General features: G+C 33.0%; 1 protein-coding gene across 18 annotated transcripts in view; it reads right to left on the bottom strand.

The window, feature by feature from the left end:
- The window catches only part of ADGRL3 (adhesion G protein-coupled receptor L3), an 837,546-nt gene that overhangs the window by 32,603 nt on the left and 782,996 nt on the right, over positions 1-21,947 (bottom strand). For 10 of the 18 annotated variants that reach the window (XM_064367447.1, XM_012453251.3, XM_064367451.1 and 7 more), the window contains 3 exons: positions 10,667-10,693; positions 7,943-8,111; positions 1,469-1,594 (listed from right to left, as the gene is read on the bottom strand). In XM_064367447.1, the coding sequence (XP_064223517.1) occupies positions 1,469-1,594; positions 7,943-8,111; positions 10,667-10,693 (322 nt within the window). The remainder of the gene's footprint in view (positions 1-1,468; positions 1,595-7,942; positions 8,112-10,666; positions 10,694-21,947) is intronic. The other 8 variants (XM_064367453.1, XM_064367460.1, XM_064367472.1 and 5 more) reach the window with 1 other exon arrangement.

The following is a 21,947-nucleotide window of genomic DNA, read 5'->3' as shown; positions in this document are numbered from 1 at the left end:
ACAGTGCTTCAAGTGCTAGTTAGGTGTGTATGACTGTATAGTCTGACAGTTGATGTGTTTGAAACAATCAGATATATTAAATTTATAAATGATATTTAAAGAGTATAAGGAAATTAAATTTTCTAAGCATATAAATGAAATTATTTAGGGAAATTTAATCTATTAAGCTTATAAGCAAATTCAACATCCATCAAATAATAACTGAAGCTATAACTCTTATTTTATATAAAATAACCAAATTTATGAAACAATAATTAGATTTATAGGTTAAGCTAAAAGAATTAAGAAAAATTAATTGCTGATCTATAACTTTATTTATCAATTTAAACTTGAGTTTCCTCAGACAAATTTAATTGGCGACACTGAAAACCTGACTTTTTATTCTACTGAATCATTCAATCTTAAAAGTACTAGTCTGCATGACTCACACCTATAATCCCAGCACTTTGGGAGGCCAAGGCAGGTAGATCACTTGAGGCCAGGAGTTTGAGACCAGTCTGGCCAACATGATGAAACCCCATCTCTACAAAAAACCACAAAAATTATTGGGGTGTGGTGACATACACCTGTGGTCTCAGCTACTCGGGAGGCTGGAGGCTGAGGTGGAAGGATTGCTTGAACCCAGGAGGCAGAGGTTTCAGTGATCTGAGATTGCACCATTGCACTCCAGCCTGGGCAACAGAGTGAGAATCTATCTTAAAAAACAAACAAACAAAAAATACTAGTTTGCTAGATTGAAATCAAATTCACTCATCACCTACACAATCCTATGTCTTTTACTTGACTGGCTCATTTTAACATCCAGAAGTTGCTAAGATTTCTTTGTAAAACCTTTGAGCTGAAACTGCCCTGGGAAAAATGGCACACAGTATACCTAAAAGCTTAAAACTTTTCGGGTAAGGTACTATGCTGCTATGTGTAGTGCTGGACGAATGGGAGTGGAGCTTAGATCAGCTACGGCAATAATACTGTTGTAGTATTCTTCACTGTCCTGACTTTTCTTTAATTTATCAGCATGAAATAAGGTTGAGTCATAGTTATTTTTCCTAAACATACCATATTAAATGTAAATTGTCTCAGTTTGTGACAGAGAATTATTATACTAGTTAGAAGAATTACAAGAATTAGAACCATGTCAAGATATCACATTTCTATGTATATGAAATATTACTTTCTTTGAATTTCGGGTAAAATGGCAAATTTCTTTCTTTACCTGCTGCATTTATTGAACTAAAAACAATCTGAAGTCATTAATTATTATGCAAACTTAGATCCTAAATTTCATTATGTTATTACAGTTTTGGTTTCTTCTTTGTCAGAATCTTTTCCATGTGGGACACAGTGAAACAACAAAAACAAAAGATGTGTGAAACACAGGATAGAAATTAGCACCAATCATAAGGGACAGTAACTGGTAACAGAAATATAGTTAAGAATTACTTCATTTCAGTGAACAACTATTGTTTACCTGTGAGCCTGTGGAGTAGCGTCCAGGAGTTCGAGAACCAGATGTTTTCCCTGAACCAATGGAACTCTCTGTACTTTTGCCACTACAGCAATGTGTTCGCAGGCATTTCCCATACTCTTTTCGTACCTAGCCAATTAAATATTAACTTCTGTTAGCAAGTAATTCATTGCAGGTAGGAACAAAAGTAGAAAATGTATGTGAGTTTTATTTTTAGATAACATAATTACTTCCTTGCCCTACAGATATAAGAAAGTCTGTCCAACATACATTTTACAATAAAAAAAATTATATTCATACTGTCAAGCTTGAAATGTTGCCCAACTGGAGCCTTTTAAAACACGCACACACACACACACACACACACACACACACACCCCTTTCATCACATCACAGTGGTACTTTCTCTTAGTTCAAAGAACATATACTTAAGCCCATTCAAGATAATATTTTTAGCTTCATAAATTTGATATAAAGTAGCCTATTGGTGTAAGAGCATTGTAGTTGTTGTTCTTTAGGTGGAACTCTAGTGAGGAAGTTAAAGAGAGTGGGGTGGAGGAAGTAGGGTAAAAAGTGCGGGAGGGAGACAGAGAGAGAGAGAGAGATCAGAGAGAGAAAGCAGAGAGAGTTATTAAAGACAGAAAATACGAATATGTTGGGTGAATCATTTCTTCTAAATCTGTATTTCTCTGAAGTTTATTTCTTTTAAAAGAGATCAAATTTTCAACTTGAGAACAAAAATTCAAAAGATTTTAAATTTAGTCCTTCAAAATAGTACTACTCAAGAATCACAGAGAAATATAATTACTTTTCTTTATAGCATTCTTGATTAAATACCGAATCCTGGTTGTAATATAAAATTACAGGGAAAAAGAAGACTTTTAGCTGATGATTTTAAGCAGAGAATTATATCAACTTTTGGTAAAAATTTTTATCATGTTTAAAATTTTTATTACTGCCTCTTTAATTAAACAAGGCATATAAAAATAAACAGTAACTGCCTTAAATCACACCTCTACTATCAGTAACAACAAAGGGACACTTTATTATATTGATTATATGTTCACAAATTTATATTATGAAACACTATCATATATAAATTATTCTTAGGCCTTATGAATTTGATTTCACATTAGAGTTCATTATTTCCACAACTTATGATAATATAATATTCCAATAAGATTTTATTTAAATCAAAGTTATGAACCTGTGCTTTAAAAAATGTTATTTAGAATCAAAAGCAAGAAAGATATGTAAATTATACATTAAATTTAGTATTCAGAATGGGAACATTTCATCTTATGGTAAAATTCATCCTGTCAAAGACACAGAAGAATCAAAGACAGAACAAATGCAGATTTGCTCAAGGAACTCACATTTATTGAGTGCTTGTTATGTGATAAGAACAATGATGGAGATGGAGTCAGGTGACTCAAGTATAGAAGAGGAGGTAGATGTGGGGGCCACGGAAGGCTTCTTGGGGAAGAAGTCTTCCCAGATAGTCTTCAAAAGAGCCACCGGAATTAATCTACAGAGTGAAGTTGAAATAAAGGATAGGGGAGAAGAGGAGAAAAGGGCATTCTTGCCATAGAGAATAGAATGAACAAAACAGGGTTATGATGCGCTGACTTTTAAGGCCTTTTTCTGCTCTGACATGGCAAAATTATTTATTTTTAATGTATTGAAAATGTGACTGATTTGTTTGGCAACCAGTCTTTTCTGTGCTACATTTAACAATAATTAGAAATAGAGATAATTATTTTTGTTCAGTGTTTACAAGTCAGTCCATATTTTGTTTATTTTAAAAAGCGAAATCAGTCTGTACCCAGTTATGTGTGTTTCTAAGATACATCTGTTGGGAGGGTAGAAAGAAGAACTACTTTTTAACCATTATGTGTCAGGAATTGTGCTAGGCACCTCCCTCAAAATAACTCTAAAAAATAATTATTACCTTCCTTTTATAGATAAGGACATTGAAATGGGATAAGCAATAAGAGTAAACTGTAAGACTGAAAAGGTTAAGCAATGTGCCTTAGGAGAAAAATCTAAATTTCATGGTTGCTCTATGATCAAAAAGCTCTAAGATGCTACATTTGGAACATGGATCTTTGACCAGCACAGGCACTGTATATTACTAATATTATTATTAAAGTAATCTATTAATTATCTCCTTCTTTGTATCTGGAAAGAATTAGGGCAAATGCTTTAATTATAACTTGAGAAGGCTTAAAATAATCTCTAACCAAAAGTAACCAGTATCAACGATAGTTTAGTAATTTCTACTGATTTATGAAGCATCTCTAAGAACCTAAACTTTGATCATAACATTCCCCCCGCAACATCCCATTTTGTTTTTCCTAAGGTACTCAGCAAAAGACATGCTTCTTTCTAGATGAGAAAGTATTTGAATGAAGTGATGTAAACCTAAAGAAGTATTTCAGTACAAAGAGAAATAAAGGCAAAGAAAAGAGAAAGAGAACCACCCTCCCTCCTGTTACAAAAGCAGCAATATTGTATAAGCCACAGTAATTCATCACGGACTATTTGAATTTTCCAACAAAGATTAAATGTTCTGAACTGATTATATAAACAACCAGAAAATCAAGATATTTGGTGATGCCAAGACTTGCATTAGCTGCATTACTTACTGAATCATTATACTGACTTTATTTGGCTGTGATTTGATTTGAAATGTTAAGCATATGTCTTAAAAAGAAGAAAAAAAAATAACATGGACCATGTCCAGGAAACATTTTTTAGATTACAATAAAACAGTTACTTGATTGTTCAATCTTTTGCATATTCAAGTCTACTATTTCACATGGTACTGCATCTTAGTTATCCAAGTCAGATGATATCGTATTTTGGTGTCATGCTGTTCTAGAATATAGAAGACAGCAAAGAGAATATACCTTACCAATGGAACATTTCTTCTATACTCTCATATCAGAAATAAAATGACCATGGAAACTCCGAGAGTATATCAAATATTTGAGTGTATGACAAAAGTAAAAGTAACCACTTTAATGTGACCAGTGGAAATACTGTTTATACCATCCACACTCAGAAAATGACTGATGGCTCAAAAATTTTAATTTTATGAGTTAGTTGAATCAATTAACAAATGATTCAATAAGACAAAACTTTCAAATATGAAATATTGCATATTTCTCTAATCAACATATATAAACAACTATACCAGCAATGTCATATTAGTGAAATTTAGTCAGATGGCTTAAAAGCAAAAAAAAAACATCCCAACCATTTCTTCAATGTCAAAGACAAGTACTTTTTTTATATAAAATAAAAATGAAAAATAATTATATATTTTCTGATATTGGGCCATATTCTTGACACAGAATACAAATGAGACCAAAGTTTTAAAATTCAAAACATGGAATAGATGAAGGAGCAATATGCGTATTACTTGTTATTGTGAATCATGAAAGTAAGCTTCCAAAATCAGGGCCTGGGAAGTTTTTCTCTAATGTCCAGATAGTCAACATTTTAGTATATTTGAGTCAGGAGTCAAAACCAAGTATATGGTGTATATGCTTATTTTAAACTTTAAGTATTTGAAAATGTAGTAACCATTCCTGGCTTCCTGGCTGTAAAAATAAAAGGCAGCTGGATGAATTTGGCTCACAAGCCAGTTTCCGGAACTCTGTTTTAATGAATCACGAAACTGAACTTGATGACATATATATTTCAAAATTTAACTTACGTTAAAAATACTAAAAAATCGGCCGGGCGCGGTGGCTCAAGCCTGTAATCCCAGCACTTTGGGAGGCCGAGGCGGGTGGATCACGAGGTCAAGAGATCGAGACCATCCTGGTCAACATGGTGAAACCCCGTCTCTACTAATACAAAAAATTAGCTGGGCACGGTGGCGCGTGCCTGTAATCCCAGCTACTCAGGAGGCTGAGGCAGGAGAATTGCCTGAACCCAGGAGGCGGAGGTTGCGGTGAGCCGAGATTGCGCCATTGCACTCCAGCCTGGGTATCAAGAGCGAAACTCCGTCTCAAAAAAAAAAAAAAAAAATACTAAAAAATCTAAAGTTGTTTTGGGGTCTTGAGATGTAAAATTTCTACCTGGACATCAGTGCAATTCTGATTTATTCTAGTGATATGTTTATGTTAAAGCAAGAAAAATAAAAATGATATTTTAATTAACATTGGGAAAACTGAAAGAGGTGTTGGCTAGTAAAAATACTCAAAACCAAAATGATTTGTGTATAAAGTACAAAAATTTCTTTTCTGCTTTGTAGAAAATTTCCAAATTAACTTTAAAATTTAAAAATTACTTCTTAAGGAGTTAGTAAACAAATTAAAATAAAATTTAAAAAACATGTTGGTCCAAATTTCAAGCTAATGTACAGAATACAGATGACGGGTGAATAAATCTGTTATACTTCAATATGATATGCCTGATTATAATGACCTAATATATTCCTTTTTTTGTTTTCATGGGTAAATGCTACCTTTTCCCTTAATCTCCTGATTTTGCTCACATTTTTCATTTTTGGTATATATTTCTCCTGAGCATCAGTCATGGCTTTCTTCTATCCAAATCTAGACATTTTTCCAAGTTTTAGTCTCTCTCATTTCTCTGAAGTCTTTTAGAATGTCAACCACTGTCTTTTTCTTGACATTTTCTCCTATCTTTAATTCAGTGTATCATCTTGATTCTCATTCTTCCTTCCAACTCTATTCTCACTTACCATTTACATGTCTCCTATTCTTTAAATACATTATGTGTGGCGGTCTGCCATCTATTCACCATATGCAATGTCTTCTCTTTCTGAGTATAAGCTATCCTATGTTTTTCTGTCTCCCTTGCAGTTTAGGTGGTACCAACGATAGAGTCCTATCTGATAAAAAAAAAATGAGTAGATGCCGTGTGAGCCACTTTCAAATCTTAACACAAAATCCTCTTTCTCTTTCCCAGACTTGCTGTTGGATGTCAAAACCCAAGAGAACTATAAAATCATAGAGTGGGGTTGTTTGAATCTTTATCAACCTATGACCCTTCATGGGGCAACCCCATTCATTGGTCAATGAGTAAAACGTAAACATATGTTGAGTTAGACTTCTGTAATTTGGGGGTTGTAAACATTAATTATTTGGGAGGGTTCATATATTTTAAAACAACCTCTTTTTAAGGGGAATTCTAATCAATTAGATTAGAATCCATCCATTCTAATGTAACCTATTTTCTTTTCTGTAAACCTACATTTAGAAGCCCGACTCATCATTACTACTCTATTCTGTATTTGTGATCATGTCAACACATTTTAGGTATCTATCACCACCTAAAACTGAAACAGAGTAGTGTTTTGTTTTATGTTTCTCCATCTTGACAACTGGACACTCTTTTCAACTTCTTATTTTGGTCCCACCAGTCTCTAAAACTAAAAATCCTAGAAAGAGATGTCTTTACTTTCTATTTCCTTTGTTTTCCAAAGAAAAATTATAAATCTTATTGTTTCTTTCTCATAAATTTAAAAATAATTTTTTCTACCTCACTTTCAGAGCTATTTCTTTGAATATTTTATAATTATTTTTACCCTCTCCATGTCACACATGAGTAAACTGAGACATGGGGAGGTTAATTAACTTGCCAAAAAGTCACATAAGTTTTTAAATTGAAGAACAGAGAGATTCAAACTTAGGCAATCTGGTTGGGGGTTTTTGTGACTGGACCAATCAAGACCACATTTCAAATAAAGTTAAAGTGCCTAAGACTAGAAAATGAATCTTGGGATTTTAAAAAATGTAATGAAAATATTTAGTATTTAAAATTAACTTTGAAATGTATATATTTTATGTCCTTACAAATGTAAGCATTTGCAAAAATAGATAAGCATAAAAAACTGCATTCTAATCATTCAACTCTTAGATTTCATAATAAATGCTCTTAAAAGAACGAAATATAGAGACCATTAAGTATTCCATTATTCATTCAGAAAATATAAATGTATATAATTTTACCATAAGCTGTGTAGATATTTATATTTTCAAATGTAAACTAGTGTTTGAAGAAACAGAAATATATACACATATACACATATATATTTCCTATACCATGATATATATCCATGATACACGTGTGTGTGTGTGTGTGTGTGTGTGTGTATCTCATGGCTCCACAATATTTTTAGAAAATAATTACTTCCTAATACACAAATTCCATTTGTCCACCAATGGGAATATTAAAGACTTTAAAGTCAAATCTACAAGAAGATAATTTTTGTTCATTGTTCAAATCAGAAAATGTTTTCATTGTTTCTACTGTTGGACACTCTCACCAACTATTATGCCTGTATTTTGTGCTTGTTTTGCTTTACTATTATAAAATATGAGTATCTTTATTTCTTGTAGACAAACATATCAAGAATAATATATTAGAATATGTTATGAGTACTTTGCTATCATGAGATGTATGCCATTTGTATTTAAAAAAAATATTCTAGCTTACCTTCTTCTGTAGGACACAATGGAAAATAAATATAAACATTCCCTGTAGAGAATTGAAAATGGTGAAGAGATACGCCATGATGACTGTGCTTTCATTAATATACATGAGTCCAAAGGCCCAGGTCAATCCTAATAGGCAGAGAAGAGCTATTGCACCTATAACCCATGACCTGTAGAGAGAAGAAAAAAATTAATGGTTATCAAACAATTGGTCTTTAATTAACAACCATATCAAATCAACAATACAACACTGAAAAAAAATGTTACAGTAACTTTTATTGACAGAAAATGTAAGACAGGTGGTGTAAGTACTTTAAGATTTTAATGAGACTACAAGTTTTCAAGCTTGAGGAGATATACATGAATGAAAATGTTATGAACACAGAAATTCATTTAAGCAAAAGCAGATTTATACCATAAATTATTCATGTATTTGCAGCGCATATGCAAATGGCATGAGGTGTAATTATGGTGAATGGCAAGAGGAAAGCAGGCTATAAAGCTATGTTAGTCTTCACTGGTCTCACAGTGGCAACATCTGTTTGATTTCCCTCTGTTAGTGCTTCTTCTGATACACTTTTACCTCATTTTTAAAAATTTCCTCTTTTTCCACAAAAATCTTAGTGTTTATTGACAAAAATATCAGTCATATTAGGGGGAAACACATGCATTTGAAGTACATGTATGAATTTAATAAGCCCTATTTGTCTAATTCTATAGTTATAGAGAGTAAGCGTCAGGGATAGTAGATGGAAAAACATAGCTCCACTCTAGTGGAAGCACTGTTTTCACTCTTCTTCAGTTTTTGGATCACTCTCTTCTATGCTATGTTGCAGTAGATTTTAGAAATCAGTCATATGGCATCTTTGTTGAAAAAATTTTTTTAAGGCTAAGGGAACCTTCACTTCTTTGAAGTGTCTGGAAACTCAAGGGAGAAGATGAAGCTGAGAATGAAGATGGAGTGGTATGAACGGAGTAGTATAGGATGAAAGACAAGTTCGCACTCCCACTCCATTCTCTTAGTTTCCTCCAAGCTGTCATTTGCAAGAGTATAAGCAGGTATCAAAATTCATGTATTTGTGGTTAAGTTATGTATTGAATAACAAGAGAAAATGAATTCTTGCAACCACTGGGACTCATAATTGAAATGAAATCCTTCTCAACTCCTAAGTATATGGGAGAACAGGACCAAATCAGTAGAGATCTCTATACACTAATAACCCCAACCTCTTTATTCGCAGCACATCTTCCTTGAATAGGGTATATTCATATTTCTTTTCAGCAGATTATTATCCTACATTTATATTGTCTCAGGAAGATATATTTACAGAGATTGAAACTTTGTAAGATGAAGGGGAAAACCATATATGTTTATCATAATCTGAAGCTGAGTTCAATTTGTTATTTAGAGAGAATTGCATCTTAAGAAAGATATGGTCCCAAAGTAGTTAATTATTAAAATCTTACTAAAATTAATTATATTTACTATTTTTTCTCCCATAACAATCAGCCACTATATTTCATGTTTAAATGCCCACTAAATTTAACATGTTTAATTGAAAACATCAACATTCTTGAATAAAGAATCTCTAAAGAAGTTCTGCTATTATATGTTACACATTTGCTTATATGAATTAGGAAACATTTTCGGTGTTAATATTTTATTCTAGAACTGGATTCAGAAGTACACTAACTTTTAAGGAAAAGCTCTCAGCTTCTTACAGACCAAGTTGGAAAAAGAAAAAATAAGAATTGCCATTAAATCAAGGCAATATTGCTATTTAGATTTAGAAACAAAATAATAGGATCAAATACTGAAGTCAGGTATTATCCACCGGAAAACACATGATGGGCCCAAGGGTTGAATGGTAGAAAACTGCAATGAGCCCCGATTTCTTAAAAATAAAAAAATTAAAAAGCAAAAGCATGAAGAAGTGAAATGGTACTGGAGAAAAATGAAAACAAAGGACTCTTCACCAGAAGAACAAACTGAAAGTCTCAGCAAGGTTGCCCATCGGTTGCCAATCTTAGTTTATTCTTGCAGGACTTGTAATTTTAAAATACGCATGGGGAAAATGTCCAAATGTTAACATTTATGTTTATATTTATTAGATTAGTACAGACTTGTAGTTTTATTTCAGAAACTGAAATATATTCATACTGATTAGATTAGATCATTAATCAACTGACACGTGTCAAATTTGAAATTTTGCATATGTAAAAATTAATTTTGAAGAAGGTTTTTTTTTCTATTTTTATATTTAGTAAAGCAATTCATTAATATCAATTGCAATTGGGTAGTTTTATACACATAAGATCATTTTGAAGATATACCAGTAAATGAGAAAATAATTTTAGATGAATGATGCCCAAACAAACAACAGAAAAGCGGACATATGTGGCACAGAGGAACACATCACAATGAAAGAGGGAAGCTATTAAAAGTGAAACAAGTCTGTACCACAGAAAATTGCTATTGCTGTGGCACTGAATTCAGGTGATATCCAATTAACGGAGATGAAGCAGAAATTTTTTTTTGGCAATACATCTGCAGCATATTTATTCTGCATGTAAGTTATATGCCAGATTATTTTCCTGCACAGTTTGCTCTTCTGCCTCAATGTGAATGACAGAAGCTCTAATGATTTTTCAGTACTGATCTGACAGCTGGTTCATGGGACCACACTGATAAATGGAATTTATCAGCCATTCAGGTCATTCTTACTTGATGAAGGGTCTGTTATCCTCATAGCTAAAGAATGCATAGACATAAAGACAAGAACACCAACATTAGCATTTTATGACAAAGAATTTCATATGAAAAATATTCTCCTGGTCCCCAAAGGTTTCTGTCCCCCACCTCCCTGAAAGAAATCATAATCCTTTATATCTAGAAGGTAAATCCTAAAATGACCATGAGAACTTAAATAACAAGAAATAAAAGCAATTTTATAATACTGCAATATCCCTTATAAGACTCAAAATTCCATTTTTTTATCATGTGCTCATATTACTTGTGACTTGACAGAGACATTTATTTCTTAGAGATCACATTTCTCTAGAGAATGAGAAATTTTATGAGCAATCTTGAAAAGGCTTGGGGGTATGCTTAAAATGACAGATTTCATGTCACCAAAAGGTATTCTTATTCCGTAATATTAGTGGGTAAGATTACTTAATTATGGACAGTGTGCTTCTAAGTAATTTTAACTTGGAGATGATTGACCTGAGTTAAATTTTAACATTACAGCCCTTTGAAAATAATCTATCTTGAGTACTTTAAAATTCTTTCTGTTTGTGTTCTGAGATAGAAAAACCTGAATAATCTTTTGTAGTCATAGGAACAAACATACAGCACCTGCTTATTGTCACTTATGCTTACTAATTTATTTAATATCATTTGGATAAGATGAGGTCCTAATACTCAATTAGTGAAGATAAGGAATGTTTTGGATCAATTTTTAAAAACATAGTTTCTGCTTAGACAATTGTGATTAGAAAAAGAAAGAAGAGAAACTCTTCCTTTCACTTCTCTCTTGCCAGAGGCAAGATAATTTCCTATATTATGTATACACAAATAAAGCTCCTAGAAAGGCCCCAACTGTGATGTATTTTGAATAAAAGAGAACCACTGATGAAAACTCACTCTCCAGAATGATGAAATAATACAGAATGGTATTTGAAGTCAGTTTGCCTGAGGTTTACATCCTAGCTCAACCACTTACTAGCTACCTATTTGATCTTAGGCAAAAATTAATTAACCTATAGTGTGTTCATTTATACATATGTAAGATGGTGATAATTATAATGCAAGTTTCTTGTGATGATGAAACAATTTATTGTGAATAAAATGCTCAGAACTGTGTCTAATGCAAAATGTCTTCAATAAATATTATATACGGTTATTATTATTAGACTATTTAAAGCTAGGGTAAAACCACACCGAAAAGACAAAATTTCTCACCTAGAAAATAAACCCTCAAATACATAAATGTTGAGTAAGTAAATATTTAAGGATATTTCAGGAGCAGTATGATGCAGTAAAATAGATGTGGCTGAAATAAGTTGGTAAACAAAGCAGAGAGTGACTAGAACTATATGTCCAATGGAGAGATTACTAGTTATGTGTGGCTATTTATATTTAAATTCATTAAATAAAATTAAGTTTAAAATTCAGTTCCTCAGTTACACCAGTTGCATTATAAGTCATCAAAAGCTTCACATAGTTAGTAGCTACCGTAATGGACATGTCCACCATCAAAGAAAATTCTATTGGACAGTACTGGACTTAATTATGGACATTCAAAGAGAGTTTTAAAGCAAGAACTGGAAATCCAAGAGATAGTTAAATAATTCCATGGATGTGTGAAATATATAGAGAGAAGAATTTGTAAGAATTGATGGTATTTATCACTTGTAAAACAGGCCTAGAAAGAAAAATCCTGTACTTACATGACTATCAAAAAGTTATAAAACATAATAATATGATATTTATTAAATTATATGCATTCCCATTGCATCAGTATACTCCATCTTTCACGTCCACTTCATGATTTGAATAATTCTACCTTAATTTGTATAGTACAATGTCAAGCAAAGAAAGTTATAGAGGTTGACACGTAGGCATACATGCAAAAATGCTCTACAAAATGGATTAAGCTTTGTATATATTTTAAATAAATTTCATGATGTATATTTTGGGTATAAAACATGATGCTGTGGGTTACACATAGATAGTAAAATGGTTACTGTATTGAAGCAAATAAACATATCCATCATCTCACATAGTTACCAGCTTTTATTTTTGTAGCAGGGCAGCTAAAATCTACTCATTTAGCATGAATCCAATACACGATACAATTTTATTACCTATGGTCCTCATACACATTATGTCTCTAGACTTGTTCATCCTACATATCTGCTCCTTTGTATTCTATGACATACATCTCCCCATTTCTTCCCCCTGCCCCTGTGTTTTGTTCTCTATCTCTGTACTATACAAATGTTTTAAAAAATTAAAATACAAAGTTTGCAATATAACTGGTGAGGTGACATATGTTTTGCTTTTAATAAGAAATATAAAAAAATAGAGATATCAGGTTGTAATTCAGCAGTTTTTATCAACTGGTGGGGACCAGTCAGTTGCTCTATCCAATAACAAAGACAACAGCAACTCCAGCTTCACTTATAGTTTACCATAGTCATATGTGGAAGTTGTGTCCACTGGGATGTGGCCAGAAGTGAACTGTGACATTTCTAGGTCTTGCCAATTAAAGGATTGGAATTGGTCTCCTCTTTACCATATGCTGCTGTCCTTTGACTAGAAGAAAGTGATTCAGAGCCTTAGGCACCAAAATGGAAGCTGTTATTTATGTGGAGCTGAAAGATTAGATTTAGACTCTACTTCTAGACTCTACTATTTAGACCTACTTCTAGACTCTCATAAAATAGGGTACAAGGCACAATGTTTTAGAGGTTTTTTTTCCCAGTGGCTTGATTTGTGCAATAATTAACCAAGCATTTATTTTATCTCAAGAATGAGATAAGTAATATACAATGATTGAAAATCTAAAGATCACTGAAGATTACCTACAATATGTGAGTACCTTCCATCATTTTTTGTCAAATATTCTACTGGCCTAGATTACCTAGTTTTATAGTTTCTCTCTACCAAATCCAAATTAAATTGGTGGTAATGCTGCCACATTATTGATTCTTTTTTTTTTTTAATTCGAAATGCGGATCCACAGAACTAGTTTCTATAACTGAATAATTTTTATTCTAATTTATCAATGATAGTCCATTCAAATAAAATACGATTACATATTGTATGACTAAAACAATTTTACTGGAGTATATTTAAGAATTTGATAAAAATGTGGATCCAAAGACCTAATATGCTCTTAGCAAATGTTAAGAGGAACTTAATAGGTTACCTTATCATTTATAACTGGTGACTTATGGATTTCTCAAGATAAAACTATTCCTCATAGAAGAAAAACAGGTAATAAATACTAAGGCAGCTGTATGTTGGATGGGCTTTTCCTCAATCAACAACAAGGCTTCCAAGTTGAGGACTAAGAAGATTCAGTTACCCTTATTCTAAAAGGAGCCAGCAGTAACCTGACATAAAGGACTTTCACAAGCTTTACTTAGAAGTGATCTAAGAGATACTGCTTTGCCATACTACCAGCCCACTTGTTCCAAGTCCTTAAAAATTCAAGGGTGAAATCAAGGCCATTTTAGGATTGCAGTATTCACAGAATATATTAAATAGTAGAAAGAAGACACAACTTTTCTTATACTGATCCCCTAGCCACAAATCTTAGCAGGTAGTAGAGGAAGTATGTTTTACATCAGATATGTTATTAAACTTTTAAGTTGGTCAGATGTATATTACACGAATAGATTGGCAACATTACAATATATATCTAAGATCACAGTAAGTGATGTGCTACCTAGTGGTTTAAGGATATTTAAGATAGCATAGCTAGATTAGTGATCAGAAAATAAGTCTAGACATTTCATCTTTTATCCTATTGCATTAAAAAGGCTCAATCAAATGGTTATACTTATGACAGAAATCTTGACAGCTTAATATTTGTTCCAGATGTACCTTATGTTGATTGGACTATGCCATCCTGAAATTATATTATTATATTTGTTCTTTGTTCACCACTATAGGAAGATTAAAAGGAAAAAGATTTCAATTTTTTTTTTTTGAGACAGAGTCTTGCACTATCACCTGGGCTAAAGTGCAATGGTGCCATCTTGGGTCACTACGATCTCTGTCTCCTAGGTTCACGTGTTTCTCCTGCCTCAACCTCCCAAGTAGCTGGGATTACAGGTGCACACCACCACACCTAGATTTTTGTATTTTTAGTAGAGACAAGGTTTCACTATGTTGGCCAGAATGGTCTTGAACTCCTGACCTCGTGACCTGCCCGCCTTGGCCTCCCAAAATGCTGAGATTACAGGCATGAACCATTGCATCTGGCCTGGCATTTAAAATTCAATTCAATAGTTCTGAGTAAAATATAAACAATTTTTTCTCTAGGATCATATAATAAATCAATAAGGATTAAAGATACTAAAAATTCTTCAAAAAACATGAAACATAATATACATATAAAATTATAAACAACAGAGAACATCATTATATTTCAACTATGAATTTTATTGCTATTTAAATATTACTACCAAAAGCTATATTTCTGTGTTTTGTTCATAGGAAATGTATTAAAAGGAGAATGAAATGAACCAAATAAATAAAATAAATGGTTTAGAATACATCACAAACATTTTAGAATATGTCATAAACATTTTATTCCTATGACTCAACAATCCCATAATAATACTGCAAATTTGAAAGCAAGACAGCAATATTAAATTTTAAATAATAGATTGTGTGCTGCTTATGAATAAGGTAAGTCCAAAATTAGGAAAAGCTGAGTATAATAAATTAAGTTCAATAAATATTAAATCAATGACAGACAAAATTTTAATTTCTCTGCAATTCAATGTTATATAGATTATGCTTCCTCTACAACTCAATGTTATATGAATCTCTTTAACTCAATATATTACTATTGAAGAATTAATTTACATGTGAGAGAAGTTAAGGGTATCAATAAGGAGAATGAATAATGAAGTATTAAATTGTACTCCATTTATACAATTACATACTTATTACAATTTAGTATCCCTCTCTATCAAATTTACAAAAACTAATTGGTAGATTGCATACAAATAAGATACAGGCATACCTCGGAGATACTGCAGGCTCAGTTCCAGACCATCACAATAAAGTGAGTCACAAATTTTGGGGTTGTCCAGTGCATATAAAAGTTATGTTTATATTATATTATAGTCTATTAAGCATGCAATAGAGTAAAACACTGTACATACATTAATTTAAAAATATTGTTAAAAAATGTTACCAATCATCTGAGGCTTCAGCAAGTTCTAAAATTTTTACTGATGGAGAGTCTTGGTTGGATGTTAAAAGCTGCTGACTGATTAGGGTGATGAGTTGCTAAGGGTTAGGGAAGCTATGGAAATTTCTTAAAATAAGATCACAGTGAAGTTTACCACATTGATTGACTCTTCCTTTCACGAAATATTTCTCTGTAGTATGTCATGCTGTATGATAGCATTTTACTCACCATGGAACTTCTTTCAAAATTGGAGTCAGTCCTCTCAAACCTTGTTGCTGCTTTATCAACTAAATATGTAATATTCTAAATCCATTGTCATTTTAACAATGTTCACAGCATCCTTACCAGGAGTAGATACTATCTCAATAAACCACTTTCTTTGCTGAACCATAAGAAGCAACTCTTCACATGTTCAAATTTTATGATGAAATTGCAGAAATTTAGTGCCATTTTCTGGATCCACTTCAAATTCTACTTATCTTGCTTTTTCCATCACATCTGCAGTTATTTCCTCCTCTGAAGTCTTGAACTCCTCATTCATCCATAAGTGTTGGACTTAAATTCTTCCAAAATCCTATTAATGTAAACATTTTGCCTCCTCCCATGAATCACAAATGTTCTTAATGGCATCTACAAAAGTTAATACTTTCCAGAAGGTTTTCAATTTAGTTTGCCCAGATCCATCAAAGGAATCACTATGTCAACTCTAGCCTTAAAAATTTTATTTCTTAAGCAGAAAACCTTTAAAGTAGAAATTACTCATTGATCCATGGGCTGCATAATGGATGTTCTGTTAGCAGGTATAAAAACATTAATCTCCTTGTATATATCTATCAGAGTTCTTGGGTGACAGGGTGCCTTGTCAGGGAGCAGTAATATTTTGAAGGGATTTTTTTTTTTTTTCTGAGCAGTAGGTCTCAACAGTGGACTTAAAGTGTTCAATGAACCATGTGCAAACAAGTCTGCTGTCATCCAGGTTTTGTTGTTCCATTTATAGAACACAGGTAGAGTATATTTAATATAATTCTAAAAATTTTCAGAATGATAAGTAAGCACTGGCTTCAACTTACATTCACCAGCTGCATTAGCTCCTAACAAGAGAGTCAGTCTATTATTTGAAGATTGGAAGCCTTGAAACCAGACAATGATCTCTTCTCTCCAGCTAATAAAATTCCAGATGGCATCTTCTTCCAATAGAAGGCTGTTTTATCTACATGGAAAATCTGTTCTTTAGTGTAGCTGCTTTCATCAATGATGTTAACTATATCTTCTGCATAATTTGCCGCAGCTTCTAAATCAGCGCTTGCTGCTTCACCTTGCACTTCCATGTTATGGAGATGGCTTTCCTTAAATCTTATGAACCAACCTCTGCCAGCTTCAGATAAAATTTTCTTCTACAGCTTTCTCACCCCTCTCAGCCTTCATAGAAGTGAAGAGAGTTAGGGCGTGGCTCTGGATTAGGCTTTGACTTTAGAGATTGTTGACACTGGTTTGATCTTCTAACAAGACCACTAAAACTTTCTCTATATCGGTAATAAGGCTGTTAGGCTTTCTTATCATGTTCACTGGATGAGCACTTTTAATTTCCTTCAAGAACTTTCCTTTGCATTCACAACTTGGCTAACTGGTATGAGGATTAGCTTTCAACCTATCTCAGCTTTCAACATGGTTTCCTCCCTAATCTTAATCGTTTCTAGCTTTTGATTTAAAGTAAGAGACACTTCCTTTCACTTGAACACTTATAAGCCATTGTAGGGTTATTAATCAGCCTAATTTCAATATTGTTGTGTCTCAGGAAATAGGGGAACCAAAGTAGAGCGAGAGGGAGAGAAACAGAAGAACGGCTAGTCGGTGGAACAGTCAGAACACACACATTTATTGACTAAGTTTGCTGTCGTATATGGGTGTGGTTCATGGTGCCTTAAAACAATTACAATAGTAACATCAAAGATCAGTAATCACAGATAACCCTAACAGATATAATAATAATGAAAAAGTTTGACATATTGTAAGAATTACCAAAATGTGACATAGATACATGAAGTAAGCACATACTGTTGGGAAAATGGCACTGACAGACTTGCTTGAGACAGAGTTGTTACAAACTTACCATTTGTAAAAAATGCAATATCTGGGAAGTATTAATACAATAAAGAGAAGTACAGTAAAATGAGGCATGCCTGTATGCAATATTTGAGTCTTATGTTTGAATAAGATAATAATATTACTGCATTATTATGTATTAACATTAATGTATAAAAGGTTATATGTCAGTGCTAAAAACATGGACTTGAAAACCAGCCTGTCTGAATTTGAATGACTGTTGAACATTTTAATAACTCTGCAATGCTGTGCAAATTGTACCTTATAGCCCATTTCCGTGAAATGGGGATACATACTGAATACATACATATTTCTGTGAAATGGGGATATATATATTTTCATGGGACCATTGTGTGTATCAAGTAAAAGATCTTGGTACTTTTATTTGCTACAAAAAACTATGCAAATATACAAAATTTTAATGTGCAAAAGTACTATATAAATATTTGCTATTATAACTGCTATTGTATATTGACCTTCTGATCTCAAAAAACGGTTGTAGGAAAAAATATATACACAATTTTATATTAGGTTTTTTTAAAAGTATTTTGGAAATTATATATTAAGTTGAAATACAAAGAAGATGAGGGAGTCACTGCCTCTTTCTGAGTTGATCTTTAATATATCCATTTAAAGGGAATCAGTTTATATAAAGCAGTGTTTTCTTTTAGATTATTAGTTTAAGTTTAGTAAATACTATGACTTTTCATATTCTGAATTGAAATGGAAGTATTTCCAAAATTCCTAATGAACGTTAAAAGAAATAACCAAAGTTCTTTGGTTTACCTGAGAAATCTAAGTTTGATTCATGAATATATTATATCCTTAGTGTTGAAAAGTCCACTATATAACTGCAATGTTCTGCTAAGTGTAACCATTTGACTATAAAGAATAAAAGACATACATCACATGTAAAATGCTCCTGAAGAGTCAATTAGAGATGTAAGTTCTAGAAATGGATTCCTTAATGTTTTTTCTTATGAATTTTCAAAACTTTGAAAATTGAATATGAAAAATGAAATAAATGAGAAGACACCTGTATATGCACATTTATATTTATTTCCAGCAGTTTTTATTTTATAATCAATGAAAACTTACATTAGCCAGTAACACTTCAAGATCCATAAAATATTTTTAGCAAGTGGACATATTTACTTATTGATATTTATAATTAAAATTTACAGTGTTTCCTGGTTCACTTTTGGAGGTCCAATGTTTTCTACACTTATATTGAGCCCTAGAATTATTGAATTCCTTAGAACCTGTAACTGTGGGGCTGATAAAATACAGTCATTGGAATGCAAATATATTACCTATTCTCAGGATTTCTTTTTTCAACTTAGAGATTATATAAACTTTTTTTTTTTTTTGAGATGGAGTTTCGCTTTTGGTACCCAGGCTGGAGACCCAGGCTGGAGTGCAGTGGCGCGATCTCGGCTCACCGCAAACTCCGCCTCCTGGGTTCAGGCAATTCTCCTGCCTCAGCCTCCTGAGTAGCTGGGATTGCAGGCACGCACCACCATGCCCAGCTAATTTTTTTGTATTTTTAGTAGAGACGGGGTTTCACCATGTTGACCAGGATGGTCTCGATCTGTTGACCTCGTGATCCACCCGCCTCGGCCTCCCCAAGTGCTGAGATTACAGGCGTGAGCCACCGCGCCCGGCCCACAAACTTTTAATTTAAGTAAAACAAGTCTAGAAATTAATAACTTTTTAATCCTTGCCAAACATCCTCTGATTGGTTGAAATTCTGTTATATTATTTCTCATACCGTTTGCTATTTTCACCATCTTACAACAGAAACACTCATTGAATAAACAACTGATTATAAACTGCTTGGGAGAATAACTAAAACACAAGAAAAGCACAGTTGAGTATTTAAAATACATCTGTACTTATTAAAGATTCCAACAAATGGAATCATCGAAGGCATTGCAGCACAGTTGGAAGCAGGCAAGGTTTATTCAATTTTTGGAAGTATCTTATCCTTTCTAAGCTTCAGTTGACTCATCTCCATGATAAATAAAATAATCTCACTGGAATTTTTTTAGAGTTGAATGGACTCAAGGAAAGATTATTCTATGGTCCTTAAAAGGTTACAAATTAGTAAGAGCTTTTGAAGTATACTCTGAATTATTGAATTTATCATTTATATGGAACAGTGAATGTCTATTGTAATTTTTCTTGTAAAGATTTTGAAAAAAGTCACACTGCACATCTACTGCACAAGAGCTATTACTTGGTCAGTGAGCAGACCTGATTAATTACTTAAGAGCTCTATCTCAATTCTGCTTATTTAATACAGAAGCCCAATGAGATATAATTATTCCTAATTCAAATTGTTACAAAAACTTTAAAGATAATCCTCTTAAAAAGATGTCAATGAGAAAAACGTTAAGAAATATTATAGAATATTTAAACAAAATAATAAATAAATAAAATTTTATAGATACATAAAAAGCTATAAATCACAAAATAAAAAATCTTAAATCAAAGGCATTCTAAGCCAAACGGCAGCTTCAAAAATGTACTAAGAATTAACATCAATTGGAGTTTATTCTCTGATGATAATAAGGTTAAATTAGCTAGCAATAACTAATAAAATATGCATATATGCATACGACTACCTAACAATTAACTATTTGCTGCTGTCTTGAAGAAAGCTTCAAACTCCACACCACTTTGCAAATAAGTGCTACCTAAAACTAAACAAGTAATTCTCCTTCTAATGTAGGTTAGGCCTAAATGAAAAAATAAAAACTTTTCTTTCATATATAAAGAATTAAAAAATTCCAATTTAATACATTTTGAGAAAGTAAATGTAAAATGGCTGGGGCTTATAAAACCAGAATTCATAATTATCTGTGAATAGTCATAGACAAATCATAGAACCATTTAGATTACAAATCCAAAGTAATGTTAATGTTGGTTACAGAATCACTTTCCTATTCCCTTGATAAGTCCAGGTGTTAAATTGTACACATCCCCACTGCTATGCAAACTCCTTCATCTTCTCCTCAGTGTTTCCACACCCCAGCTGCATCACACACAGGAGGCACATCTTCCCTTTCATAGAGCATATAAGGATGATACTCCTTTTGGCTTATATCAACTACCTTCCGTTTACAAATACGATGCCTGCCACCCCCAGATCTTGAATGCTTTGAAGTCTTCTACCTCCACAAACACTCTCCCCTCAGCCCCAGTTCCAGCAGGACAGGCCTTCCTCTAAACGGAAAGCTGGGCTAGTGGGGCCACGCTAGTCAGCATTCCATCCTCCCTATGCCAATCCCAGCTGGGCTCCCATTTGTCTGGCACCTTTGCACTCAAGAAAGTTACATTGTTCTCTCTCTCTCTCTCTTCCTCATTTCTTGGCAGTAGTCTGCCTTTTCTTGACATCTATGCTAAGCTAATATCTGGTCATTCCTAGGTCTTGTCTTGCACAGTCTTTCATTAATAATCGAAGGATTGCAATCACCACTGAAATGCTGAAAATGTCTTGGTCTTTTCTCCTCTAAATCTGTATCTACTTCAGTGAAACTGAGTCTCTCCTGGGAACCAGGAGTCTTATATCAGAGATTCCTCTTCTGACACCCTCAGTCTCCTAACAGATCTACTCAATAAGAATCTGTCACCCTGAGATGCCTATTGCTCTGCAAACTCTAGTAAGAACACAACAGTCACTATCAACTGCAAGTCTGAGGGAAGATGCCAGCCCCACCCATACTGACCAGTGTTTTTGGGCTGAGTTAAATGAATATAATATCACTTTCTGCTCTTCACTGCACTTCTTTGTTAATATGCTTTAATGATCATTTTAGTAATGTGAGCACAAAACTCTTGAGAGCTGTCTTTTCCTCTACTTTAATATGCCTAGGCTCCATCACAGGGAGCCAAGGAAGCACCTGCTGGCCTTTGAAATGCCTCTTAGGATCTAGCACCTATCAGGTTAAAGTGTGTTATCCA

Source organism: Aotus nancymaae, unplaced genomic scaffold (assembly GCF_030222135.1).
Source record: "Aotus nancymaae isolate 86718 unplaced genomic scaffold, 86718_ANA_hifiasm-v0.15.2.pri h1tg000006l, whole genome shotgun sequence".
NCBI classification, from domain to species: domain Eukaryota; kingdom Metazoa; phylum Chordata; class Mammalia; order Primates; family Aotidae; genus Aotus; species Aotus nancymaae.
Note: the sequence above shows the minus strand (reverse complement) of the source record. Positions and strands in the feature narration are given on the sequence as shown.